The following is a 13,067-nucleotide window of genomic DNA, read 5'->3' on the forward strand; positions in this document are numbered from 1 at the left end:
CCAGAGTTTTCAAGGAATGAGCTACAAAGGGTGTAAGGACCACCCCTGGGAAATGGGCAGCCCGGGTCCCATCGCTGAGGTCCCCGTAGCCCACAGTGGGGTGCAGCCCACACCCACACTCAGCACTGGGTCCTCAAGGGCCCTCGGCCTGGCCCAAGGGCTTGTCCTGTCCTAGGGCAGGGAGGGACCACTGAGGCCGTGACAACCTGTTACTCAGGACTGGGCACAGGCATGGCAGGGAGGTGCCAGGGAAGTTAGTGGGACCCTGGGATCCCCAGGAATGTGGGGCCAGGGCTCGTCCCTGCAGGGGCAGCCCAGCCCTTTGCTCCACTGGAGGACCCTCTCCAAACACGGACAGGTGTCCCCATGGCCAGCCCTCCCCATGCTGCTCTCCTCCCGGCTCCGTCCTCTCTCCCCCCTGCAACCCCTGCCCCTCGGATGTGCTAACTTCCATGTACCCTGACTTCCTCAGGAGCACCCTCTTCTTCCCGGACCTAACGCCCCAGTCCCCACCCCCACCCCACGTTCTGAAACTTGCTGGACTGAATCCCAGGTGGAGGGTCCTCCAGCTCCAGAGGGAGAAGCAGGAACGTGTGACAGGAACTTGGACGTCCCAGGTCCCATTCTGGGGGGACTAAGGGCACCTAGCTTGTTCGTGGGGTCCATCCTGGACCTGGGAACCAGCTGCTGTGGCCAGGAGACCTCACCCTTCCCTGAGGGCGGGTCCAAGGTGACTCAACGAGGAGGGAACACCTAAGTCAGTGTGGGTTGTGAGAAACACTTTGCACCCCCAACCTGGCACTGGACTGGGACCCCCTCTTGTGTTCAAAGCCTTGTTCTGGTGTTGGGAGCAGAGGGACACCCTGAGAGGTCTGAGCAGCAGAAAGGGGAGTGGGGTCCTCTGTCGTCTGCCCTGTGACCACACGGGGGCGCCACCGCGCTGCTCCCAGAGGCTGAGTGGGCACTGGTAGGGTTTGAGCTGTGAGTGGTCAGAAGTGGCTGACCTGGAGGCGGAGCACCAGTCAGGGACAAAGAAGCTTCCAAGCAGTCCTGGACTCCACAGGTGTCAAGGTCAGGGACTGAACAAGGACTGACAGAGAGGAGAGCTCAGGAGGCCTGGGCCACCTCTGAGGTTTCCACCTCCCCACTGCGACCCCTCTTTCCAGGCCCATGATGACAACAGCCCTGGGAACTGAAAAGAAACATTTTATCTTCTTCCTGCTTTCCACAGGACTCCTTCTTGATGTAGCAACAGTAACAACATTTGAAGTTTTCCTCAGGAAGGACACATGAGAAATTGGTCACATGATCCTCCCTGGCAGGGATCCTGCCCGCCTGGGGTCTGGGGCAGGAGGAAAGTGTCCCAGGTCGACTTCTTGTGTCGTCCGGAGTGAGCGTTTCTAAATGTGTCACATCTGCAAGGCCCTTTCCAGGTCAGGTCCAGGTGGCACAGCTGTGGCCATGTGTCGGGCACAGATCCAGGTCCTCCTGACTGCACACACCCTGCTACACACCAACACACAGACACCGCACCCACAGGGACACAGTCACACACACTGAGGTTCTCACACAGACACACACACACACACACACACACACACTCAAACCCTAACTCCCATGTAACATCACAGGTGAACACCCCATGTCAGCGTGCATCATCATTTCTAGCATTTTCTCCAAAGAACTGTGAACACTCACCTAAAAGGCACCTGGAGTTTGAAAGACCAACACGGTGGTCACCCTGGGTTTGACCGTTTTGATATTCTGTCCTATTTACTAACGGAACGTATTTCTGTAATTTTTGCTGAAACATTTGAAAATCACCTGCGACCATCATGACCCTCTCCCCTGAATATTTCAGTATCGGTCTCTGAAAAAGTAACCTTTCTCTTCAAACAATAGTATTATTACATTGAAGAAAATAACTGTAATTCTCTGATGTTATACACTGTCAAATAATATAAACTTCCCCACAATATCCTGCAAATGTCCCCCACTGGAGAGGAGGACCACGCAGGGGCCCTCACACCGTCCCTGACGCCCCCGTCCCCTCCCAGCTCCCCTCCCTCCTTCCCCTCCACAGCCACACCAGGGAAACTGAGAGCAGGCCATTTTCCTCTACTCCCTGCTTCCCTTTCTGAAACTCAGGTTTGGAAGTGAAATCATCTCTTACTGGGAACAGCATCTCAACATCTACATCCTCCCCAGTGTGGATACACACATCGGGACGATTGGGACGAGGACCTCAGCTGCCCTGGACCTTCTGTCCCCTCAGCAGGACAGGGGAGGGGCCCGGTGCCAGGGCCACACCTGATGCCCCAGAGGTCACACCTCCAACAGCAGCCGTCGCACTGAGACCTGGAGTGAGCACAGTCCCCTCTCTCAGGGTTCAGAGCGAACTCATGCACGTCCTCCAAGACCCCGCCTCTCCCCCTGACCCTCCACCCCACAGTCAGGGGTCAGGACTGGGACTGAGACCCCCACCCCAACCTCCTCATCCCCACCCACAGACCCCAGGGGGAGCCCAACCCCTGCTCCCCCCACCCCCTCACTCACTCACCACCATCCACCCTGAAGCCACCAGGACCAAACTCATCTGTCCTTGTCCCTGTCTCAGTCACCCCTGGTCCCCAAACATCCTGCACCTCATCTCCACAGGCTCTGCAGCCCCCACTCTGTCCCCTGGCACACCCCCTCCTCCCCGACCCCTGAAACCTGCCCACTGCACACCCCCAAAGTGCTCAGCCCAGGACCAGAACCTGGGCAGCCCTCCCCAGGAGCCCGAGTCTCCCTGAGGCCATGGCTTCCTCTGAAGTCCTCCCATGGGTGTCCCCCCTCCCTGTGACCTGGTGCCATGGGCTTGGAGGGGGCAGGGTCCCGGCTCCTCCACTGGTTTGACCCATTTCCCTCCCTCTCCCTAGCACCCCCAATCTGCCATCAGACTGGAGCCCCCACTACCTCATCAGAGGGATTCCCTGCGGACCCCAGGCCACTCCCCCGTTTCTTTTAGCTCCTGGCCCACTGTCACCCTCCCAGAGCGCTGCCTCCTTGACCCTCGGTGACAGTCAGCACCATCAGGTATGGAAGGCTGAACAGTGTCCCCAGAGACAGCCAGCCCGGTCCTTGGAGCCTGTGACAGCTTTCCTCACCTGGCAAAGGGACCTGGGTGACGTCATTGAGGTTACGGACCGTGGGACAGGGAGACTCCCCCACATTATCTGGGTGGGCAGTCAGGTCACATAAACCCTAGAAGCAGAGCGGCCCGAGCTCCGGAAAGGCGGAGTCCGTTCCCGGGAGAGGGGCTCCGGGGACGGAGAGGAGGAAAGGGGCCCGGCCTGGGGGTCGCTCCCTGGTTTCCCCGGACAGACTCGGGCCCGGAGTCGGGGACGCGGTGCGACAACGGGCTCTCAGAGCAGGAGGAGGGATCGGGTCCCAGGTGCCCAGGTGCCCGGCCCGGCGCTCGGGGTCTCGGCCCGAGGGCGGAGTCTGGGCGGGGAAGCTCCGCGCTGGGGACTCCCGGCCTCCGGGTTTCACTTCTGCGTCTCCCAACCTGTCCGGTGGCCTTTTTCCCGGATACTCGTGACGCGGCCCCCGGTGCCTCTCTCATTGGTGGCCGGCGTCTGGAGGAACCAATCAGCGCCGCCGCCGCTCCCCGGTTATAAGTCTCCCCGGAGCCGCCCGGACGCAGTTTTCTCTCAAACCCCGAGGATGCGGGTCATGCGGTCCCCGAGCCTCCTGCTGCTGCTCTCGGGGGCGCTGGCGCTGACCGGGGCCCGGGCGGGTGAGCGCGGGGTCGGGAGGGGGCGGCCTCTGCGGGGAGGAGCGACCCCACCGCCCCGGACCGGACCCGGGATCCCGCCCCCGGTCCCCGTTTCCGTCCCCGCGACCGCGGACCCGGGCGGAGGGTCCCCGGTCTCACCGCGCCCCGCCCGCAGGCCCGCACTCCCTGAGGTATTTCCACACCGGCGTGTCCCGGCCCGGCGGCGGGGAGCCCCGCTTCTTCGCCGTCGGCTACGTGGACGGCACCGAGTTCGTGCGGTTCGACAGCGACGCCGCGAACCCGAGGATGGAGCCGCGGGCGCCGTGGATGGAGGGTCCGTGGGTGGAGGAGGTGGACCCGCAGTACTGGGACCGGAACACGCGGATCTGCAAGGAAGCCGCACAGTTTTACCGAGTGAACCTGAACAACCTGCGCGGCTACTACAACCAGAGCGACCACGGTGAGCGCGCGGGGCCGGGCACGACCCCCACCCCGCGGACGGGCGGGGTCGCCCCAGTGTCGGCGTCCGAGCTTCACCCCGGGAGGAGCCCGCGGGACTCGGGTTCGGTTTTTCGGTTTCGGTTTCGGTTCGATCCCCGCGGGTGGGGGCGGGTCGGCGGGCGGGGCTGACCGCGGGGCGGGGTCAGGGTCTCACACCCTCCAGGAGATGTACGGCTGCGACCTGGGGCCGGACGGGACCGTCCTCCGCGGGTACTACCAGTTCGCCTACGACGGCGCCGACTACATCGCCCTGAACGAGGACCTGCGCTCCTGGACCGCGGCCGACGCGGCGGCTCTGAACACGAAGCGCAAGTGGGAGGCGGCCGGTGCGGCGGAGCGATACGGAACCTACGTGCACGGCCCGTGCAGGGAGTCGCTCCTGCGGTACCTGGAGCGCGGGGAGGCGGCGCTGCAGCGCGCAGGTACCGGGCTCGCGGGGCGCCCCCGCCCTCGGGCTGGGCTCCGACGGGGAGACGGGACGCGGGACCCGGGTCAGAACCGCCTCTGCGTGGTCGGGAGGCCGAGTCCGCCCGGACTTTCCGACCCGGGACCGGAGGGCGACCCGCCTTCTCTCAGGGACGCTCGGGGGGCAGCCTCCCCGGGGACCGAGGGGACGCGCCCCGAGATGACCGGTCAGCGGCTCCTCTGACCCCGGCGGCGCCCCGGCCCGTGGGGACCTCGTCTCTCAGGCCCGATCCCGCCCCGCACCCGCGGGTCTCGGTGCGACCCCCGCTCCCCGCAGCCACGTGCCCACCCCCCGCGTCTGGACCAGAAACGCTTTTCTCCCTCAGACCGGCCTGCACCTGGGCTGAGTCCCTCTGGTTCTAGAACGTTCTACACACCAGGGCATCCCCCAGGTGCCTTCCAGGCTGGGTCTCCCGTTTGCACCCCCCGCCCGTCCTGTCCAGTCTCGGGACGGCCACGGGAGCGCTGCGGGACTGCCCCGCGGCCGTGGGAAGTGCCCGACTTTCCGACCCTTGTCCTCAGACCCCCCAGAGGCACAAGTGACCCGCCACCCCACCTCTGAGCGGGAGGCCACCCTGAGGTGCTGGGCGCGGGGCTTCTACCCTGCGGACATCGCCCTGACCTGGCGGCGGGACGGGCAGGACCAGACCCAGGACACGGAGCTGGTGGAGACCAGGCCCTCGGGGGACGGGACCTTCCAGACGTGGGCGGCCCTGGTGGTGCCTCCCGGGGAGGAGCAGAGATACACGTGCCACGTGCAGCACGAGGGGCTGCGGGAGCCCCTGACACTGCGATGGGGTGAGGAGGGGCCTCCGGGGACTTCAGCGGGGTCGGGGCGGGACCCGGGGGAGCAGGGCCTTCACCTTCCTGTCCCTTTGCAGAGCCTCCTCCTGAGACCAGCACCATCATCATCATTGTGGGCGTCCTCTGTGGCCTGGTCCTGCTTGGAGCTGTGGCTGCAGCTGTGATGTGGAGGAGGAGGCGCTCAGGTAGGGACGGGTGGGGTGTGATTTGTCCCTCCCGGGGTCTCAAGCCCAGGAGACCCCCTTCATCAAAGGGAAGCATCGTCTTCACTCCTGTGCTTGCCAGTCTGGGGCCCTACTTGCTACAGTGACTGGTTAGGAAGGCACGTGTGAGATAAAGGACAGATTTGTCACCCTGATGATTCTGGTGATGGGGACCTGGCTCCCAAGAGTCACAGGTCCAAGGGGAGGGTCCCTGCCGAGGACAGACCTGCAGGAGGGTGGTCGGTCCAGTCCCTGCACGTGAACCTCCCTCAGGTTTCCGGATCCTGCCCTGGGTCTGTAGTCAGAGTTCTGGAAACTTCCCTGGGGTCCAGCACCAGGACTTCCCTTGGGGCCTCAGGGCCCTGCCTCCTCCCTGGTGTCTCACAGGACGTTTTCTTCCCGCAGGTGGAAAAGGAAGGAGCTACGCTCAGGCTGCCAGTGAGTGTGGAGGGGGGACCCCTGAGACCCTGTGTCAGTCCAGACAGCAGCCCACGGGGGACCTCCCCCTCCCCTAATAGTTCCTCCTTTAGTCTCCTGTCCTGGGGCTCTGACCACATCCTGTTTTGTGCCACCCAGGCAGTGACAGTGACCAGGGCTCTGATGTGTCTCTCACAGCTTGTAAAGGTGAGGCCCTGACAGGGGGAGGGTTGGGTGGAGGGCATGAGTCTGGGCAATGGAGGGACTCTGTGGGAACAGCACAAGGTGGGCTGTTGGACAATGTCACCACCTACAGCCACTGATGGACATTTGTTCACGATTATTTTCTTGTCCAGCGTGAGACAGCTGCCCTGTCGGGGAATGAGTGACTGAAGGTTCCTCACACACCCACACCTGCCAGCCCCTGTTTGTCACTTCAGGGACATCTCACTTCTGCTTCTGCAACTGGCACCCGAATGTCTGTGTTCCCATCAGCTTCACTGGGAGGGGGAGGCGGGCCCACCCCGCCCACCAGCCCCCTCCCCACCTGTCCCTGCTCCAGCAGAGGGCCCGGCCCCCCAGCCCTGTCTGTGCTTCCTGGTGCCTGAGCTGCAGCTTCTCACTCCTTCATTGAAATGAGGCTCTGGCTGGAAATTTATTTTCTCAATGCTTGCCCTGAGTGGTTGATGTGTTAATTAAGAAGCTGAAGATACTATATTTGGAAATAAGTGGACTCATTGAGAAGTTTCCATGTGTTTGAGAAGAACCCATGTGTTTGCTGTGGTGGGGACGGGGGAAGCTGTGAGGACTGAGCATGGTCAGGCTGTGCCTGGTCGGTGCTCAGTGCATCGTGGGCTTTGATGTGGTCCTTCTCCGACTGGGTCGTCCTCTGCCCATTTGTTCTTGTCCCTTCAGTGGAACCTTGTCCCAGCAGGACCTGTGATCACAGGAACCCAGCATCACCCAGGCCTCGTAAACTGTCCCAGTGAAGCCCGTCTCCAGGACGGTGGGCAGCGAGGGCCGTGTGTGGCCGGGTCAGCCGAGGCTCAGGCCTGGGTCGGACCCTCAGCCCCATCTTCTGGGTCTTTATTTGTTGCGTGTTCATTTCTGCAGAGCAACACGACTGCGTTTGTCCTGTTAGGAGTCCTGGTCTCACTCTTCTCTGGGTGTCCCCTGCATGTCAGGAGCAGAGGTGTTTGCTTGTCACTGTCCCCACCAGGCCCAGGGGTCCTTGCACACAGGAGTCTGTGGTGCGGAAAGATGACTTGTCAGATTCATCCTGCTCTTCCCTCTAGGGCTTGGCCACTCTTTCATCTCTTCCTAAACTCTCAGAGAAACTGGGTTCTGGACTGAGCAGAGCTGACATCCACAATTTCCCATCTAAGATAATTCCCCATTGGAATTCCGCTCTGCTCGCCCGCCCTCCCCCTGCCCTTCAGTCCAGTGCTGGCTGCGGTGCCCACTCTGGGATGCACAGAGGGGGGTCTGGGGTGGATTTGGGGGAGCCGCTCTGTGGGGAAAGTGCGGGGCATCGATGTGGGTTTTGGGTGCACGTGGGGCCATAGCTGCCACAGAGCAGCTGTGATTGAGGCCACGTGAATACAGACACTGCCTGCAGCATAGGGAGGTGCCCTGCCCTGACCATTAATGACCAGTGGTGGCTGCGTGACAGATGTGTGGCACTGGTTTTGCCTGTGGGGACATCACAGAGGCACAATCAGGATCACTGTCAGCCTCGTGGGGCCTGTGCTGTGTGGGGAGACAGGGTGTGAGCACAGCACACAGGGCGGTGTCTGTGGGAGGGTAAGTGGTCTGGGAAGATATGGAGGGGACAGTTGTCCCCAGTGTGGGCTGTGGGGACAGGGAACGTGGGTATTTTATTTGGGTGGTCAGTGTGGGCCTCACTGGGGAGGTGGCCTTGAGGGAAGATTTGAAGGACAGGAGGCATCACCCACCAGGATGTCTGGAGGAAGTCCTGTCCAGGCAGGGGACCCTCAGTGCAAATACCCCGGGGACAGTGGGGTGTCTGGAGTCTGGGAAGAAGGAGGAGGGGTGGGGTCAGTGTGGGAATGGGGTGGGGAGTGATGGAGATGAGACAGAGGCACGGCCAGGCCACGTGGGCCTGGAGGACGTTGGAAGGGCACAACTGTGCTCTCAGTGAGGCAGGGGTCAGGGGACAGAGTGGAGCAGGAGGGGGACATGTCCTGATGTCCCCTTCAATGGGTCCCAGTGGCTGCTGTGCTGAGAGCAGACTTGGGAGGTGAGGGAGGCAGTGTGGACGCAGGAGGGGTCTGTGCCGGGCTCCAGGATGGAGATGCTTCCCGGGGTGAGTGTTGGGAATAGTGGGTGTGGGGGGACCCTGGAAACCTTCTGAGGGGGCCCTGACGGCCTTCCTAATGTTTAATGTGGGGTACGAGGGAGAGGAGTCCAGGTCACCAAACATCTCAGAGGACACAAGCAGAGAGAAGAAGTTGTGTCAGCAGAGATGGGGAGACTCTGGAAGCAGCAGATTTGAGGGGACGTCACAGCCGTTCATTGCCAGAGAATGTGGAGCTGAGACGTGTGTGAGATCCCAGGGAGTCGTCTGATTGGTGGTTGGACCGCTGAGTCTGGAGATGGGGAGATGTGTGGGCTGCACAGATAGACTTGGGAGGCCACACACACAAATGCTACTGAAAGCCGTGAGCATGGGCCAGGTCACCAAGGGGGTGACAGCTACAGAAGACGAAGGAGAAGGACTGAACCAGGGTCCCAGTGCTGAGTGATCTGAGTGGACCGCACACCAGAGCCGCCTGCACAGTCGTCTCTGTGTCTAGAAGGCTGTTGAGCACCGAGTCCCAGACTTTCTTGTGCCCACAAATTACCTGCACACTTTGTTAAGACTCAGGAAGTCTGGAGCAGAGAGTGGGATTCTGGATTTATAACAATGCTGGTGCGGCTGCTGCTGGTCCTCAGGTCGCACATTTAGCAGCAGGAACCCAGACCAGGATCCCACAGGGCTGTGTGTCAGCCTGTCCTGCAGGGCTTGTCACAGGAGTGACCCTGGCCTGGGGCCTAATCCCCTGAGACTCGGGTCTGGGAGGGACCTGGGGTTTGTAGAGACCTGGGGTTTGTAAGCAGCCCCACGAGCCATCCTGGGGATCAGCCAGGGTGGGACCACTGAGGTCAGTGTCGGAGGTCAGGGTGGGGAGGGGTCTTCAATGCACATTTAGTGGGGTTTTTTTCCTCATAAAGAAAAGGGAGGACGCTTGTGGCATCGAGATTCTGGGAAAGCGAAATGGAAGGGTTTGTGTCTAACCTAATGGTCTGCAATCTGGCCTACAGCGGGAAGCTGGACGAGTTGAAAAAGGAGATCCTGGCTGATAAATCCCTGGCTACTAGAACCAACCAGGACAGCAGAACTGCATTGCATTGGGCATGCTCAGCTGGACATACAGAGATTGTTGAATTCTTGCTGCAACTTGGAGTGCCAGTGAATGATAAAGATGATGCTGGTTGGTCTCCTCTTCACATTGCTGCTTCTGCTGGCCGGAATGAGATTGTAAAAGCCCTTCTGGGAAGAGGTGCTCAAGTAAATGCTGTTAATCAGAATGGCTGTACCCCCCTACATTATACAGCTTCCAAAAACAGGCATGAGATTGCTGTCATGTTACTGGAAGGCAGAGCTAATCCAGATGCTAAGGACCATTATGAGGCTACAGCAATGCACCGGGCTGCACCCAAGGGTAACTTAAAGATGATTCATATCCTTCTGTACTACAAAGCATCCAAAAACATCTAAGACACTGAGGGTAACACTCCTCTACACTTAGCCTGTGATGAAGAGAGAGTGGAAGAAGCAAAACTGCTGGTGTCCCAGGGAGCAAGTATTTACATTGAGAATAAAGAAGAAAAGACACCCCTGCAAGTGGCCAAAGGTGGTCTGGGTTTAGCACTCAAGGGAATGGTGGAAGGTTAAGGAGCTTGGATTTATTTTTACTTCATATGTTTTGTGGTTGTCTTCAGTGTCCTGGAAACAAATGTACTTGTGCATAAGACATCATCTACTAATATGAAGGTTTTTTCACCTTCAAAGTATTATAAACACTTTGGCTATTGTTTCTGCTGAGATGTTTCTTCCAAGCTTACAATTTGCTTTCCAAGCATTGAATAATGTTGAGATTGTTCTACTACTGTTGAATATAGAATGTTGGTTAATTTTGAATATGTAATTCTGTGGTTATTGTGAGACTTCATTACTCTCCCATGTACCCTGTGTCCTTCTTTGAGGCAGAACAACCCCATAGCCTCTGGCCAGTTGTTCTGCCAAATGTTTTTAAGTGGATTCTAGAATGTTTCTTCTGTACAATTGAAACACATCCTAACTCATTTTTCAAACTCACTCAGGCCTACACCAAATATTTCTGTGTTTTCAACACTATGTTTAATTTATTTTTGTTATAGGAGGAATACTTATATATTTTAGAGGACTATATTTTCAGTTGGAAGGCCTGTTCTCCCAAGGTTGTCATTCAAAGCCACTAAAATAGTGACAAATTATAGCTTATGTGCCCATGTAACTTTTTAATGTGCTATTTCCCTCCATAAAAAAGTGTTGTTTTTAAAAAGGAAGTTTTGAAGTACCTATATTGTCATCCTGTATTAAAAAGAATATAAATCTTGTTAACATGCTATTTACAAAAATGTACTTAGATTTGTATTTCAGAAACTAAAAAAATAAAATGTTGAGAGAAAAAAAAAGGGAGGACATATATTGTCATTAATGAGACATGATGTTGGGTGTCACAGTTGTTCTCTCTACCACGGGGTAGAGTCAGGTGGAAGGTTTAGGAGGCAGCCCCAGGTCAGCATAATAAAATCTGAGTGAAAACTGTTCCCCAGGTGTATTTCTTGGAGTGAACAATGGAATCCTAAGTTTTTCTAATTTAGATATAAAGCAGTGTAGTGGGTTCTAATGCCATTTTGGAGAAAGTCACAGAACAGATCAGAGGCTGCTCAGCCAGGAACCGCCCACAGCCCAGCCTGGGTCGGGTCCCACACAGGCCCCGCTGCCCTGCTGCAGGGCACAGATGTCACCGCTCACCCCACTGACTCCCCTGAGGTAGGACCCAGGGCCCCGCAGTCGGATGGCCCTGAGCCACACCAGCCAGGACAACACATGCTTATTTTACACAGATGGGTACAGGATAGTTAGTAGTCAAAAATTAACACTATTATAAAAATAGTGAGGGAATTTGTGGTCTCTGCTTTGGTGCTCTGGTGTGGTATCTGGGGTAACGTTGCTTTGAGGGGTCTGGAACACAGAAATTACCCAGACATTCCAAAAGTATGTTATTTGATTTTGTCAGGGAAGATCCTAGCCTAGGATGTGACTACCTGCCATTAACTGCTTTTAGTTAGTAAGTTTGAATTTCACATCACCGTTTGTGGTCACTTTAGGTCTCTGAGTTTGCAAGGCAGCCACACAGGCCTCCCCTGAGCTTTTCAGGTTAGTGTGTGGCCCCTTTTTTCACCCACAGACAAAGTTTCCACAGCATTAGGTTTGGCCGTGATGTCTTGGATACGACAACTAAGGCACAGATAACAAAGGAAAACCAAACAAATTAGACTTCATGAAAATTTACATTTTTTTAAGATTTTATTTATTTATCTTTAGAGGGGAGGGAGAGAGGGAGGGAGAGAAACATCAATGTATGGTTGCCTGTAGTTCATCCCCTGCTGGGAACTGGCCTGCAACCCAAGCATGTGCCCTGATTGGGAATTGAAGAACAATCCTCTGGTTCCCAGGACTGCACTCAGTCCATTGAGCTACACCAGCCAGGGCTGAAAATTCACATTTTTGTGCATCACTATTCACAAAGTAAAAAGACAATCCACTAAATAGGAAAAAATATTTGCAAATCATTTACCTGGTAATTTAACCCAGCAAACAGGGGCTCAGCCACATGGCACCTTGACACATAACCCAACAATCAGTGTTGAAGGAAACAGGTTTTTATTAACAGAGTTCCAACCTCAGAGGGGCTGAGAGCACTCCAACTCAGAACCCTCTTCACCCACGAGACCCAACACTTCCCCTACTCCCCAAAAGTCTACAAGCCAAAACCGTGCCAGGAAGTCCCCCATATTCTTTTCTGCCCTTAAGCTGGTCTTGCAGACAGACCCCCACCCCCCTGGAATGTGTGCCTGTGGGTTTTGGAGTCGACATCCCCTCGAGGCAGATCTCTCCTTCAGGATCTGGGGTACGCTGTTCTCGGCCTCCACACAGTGGTTGGGAAAACATGTGCCATGTTACACTAGGTCCTGGTGGGATCCAGGGAGGCACAGTCCCCAGAGAGTGGCTTGTCTGCACATCCTGCACAGAAGCAGAAGTCTGCAAGTCAGCGTTCCCAGTCACAGTTCCGCTCCGAGCATCTCCCACGAGTCCACACTTGGTTAGGCAGGCCCGCAGCTCCATCGGCTCTGCTGCCATCTTCTCCAGGCAGGCTTCCCAGCAGGCCCCTCCTTCTTACTCCAGACCTCGTGGGACGCTCTTCCTCAGGTGTCTCTCCCCTCCAGACCTCTTCTCCTCTGGTGACTCTCACCTACACACTCCAAACCTCATGGTAGATGCCCCTTCTCTTTTAGCCCTCCCTCTTTTAGAAGCTCAGCCCAGAACTGCTCATGTGACCTCATATCTGGCCCCTCCTATGGTGTGTTAGTGTCTGCCATTTTTGCCGGTTACCCCAAACTTTTACCTTTTGGGGGCTGCCATCTTTAGTCAGAGCAAGGGTTCCCAGTGACACACGGGCATCTAAGGCTGGCATCTACCTCCCCTGGTTAGAAGCTGAAGTCACTATATGCTCTTAAAGTCATGTACACCTGAGGGAGGCAGTCCTCTTTCCTTCAGGAAAGGCATGGCTCTGAACTTGCCATTG

The 13,067-nt window shown here is 57.2% G+C and overlaps 2 protein-coding genes across 2 annotated transcripts; both read left to right on the plus strand.

Annotated features, from left to right (window-relative positions):
• Positions 1–3,672: 3,672 nt before the first annotated feature.
• LOC119058998 (BOLA class I histocompatibility antigen, alpha chain BL3-7-like) lies at positions 3,673–6,823 on the plus strand. Its single transcript, XM_053667166.1, has 8 exons — positions 3,673–3,781; positions 3,936–4,220; positions 4,408–4,683; positions 5,249–5,524; positions 5,608–5,715; positions 6,139–6,171; positions 6,310–6,357; positions 6,507–6,823. Exons 1-8 carry the CDS (start codon positions 3,709–3,711, stop codon positions 6,509–6,511), a joined length of 1,104 nt encoding a protein of 367 aa, XP_053523141.1. The 5' UTR covers positions 3,673–3,708; the 3' UTR covers positions 6,512–6,823.
• Positions 6,824–8,238: 1,415 nt separating this feature from the next.
• On the plus strand, positions 8,239–10,998 carry LOC119056412 (26S proteasome non-ATPase regulatory subunit 10-like). Its single transcript, XM_037154826.2, has one exon. The coding sequence runs from the start codon at positions 9,428–9,430 to the stop codon at positions 9,929–9,931; it is 504 nt and encodes a 167-aa protein (XP_037010721.2). The 5' UTR covers positions 8,239–9,427; the 3' UTR covers positions 9,932–10,998.
• The last annotated feature ends 2,069 nt before the right edge of the window (positions 10,999–13,067 follow it).

Source organism: Artibeus jamaicensis, unplaced genomic scaffold (assembly GCF_021234435.1).
Source record: "Artibeus jamaicensis isolate MK-2021 breed Jamaican fruit bat unplaced genomic scaffold, CSHL_Jam_final contig_1311, whole genome shotgun sequence".
Classification (NCBI taxonomy): Eukaryota; Metazoa; Chordata; class Mammalia; order Chiroptera; family Phyllostomidae; genus Artibeus; species Artibeus jamaicensis.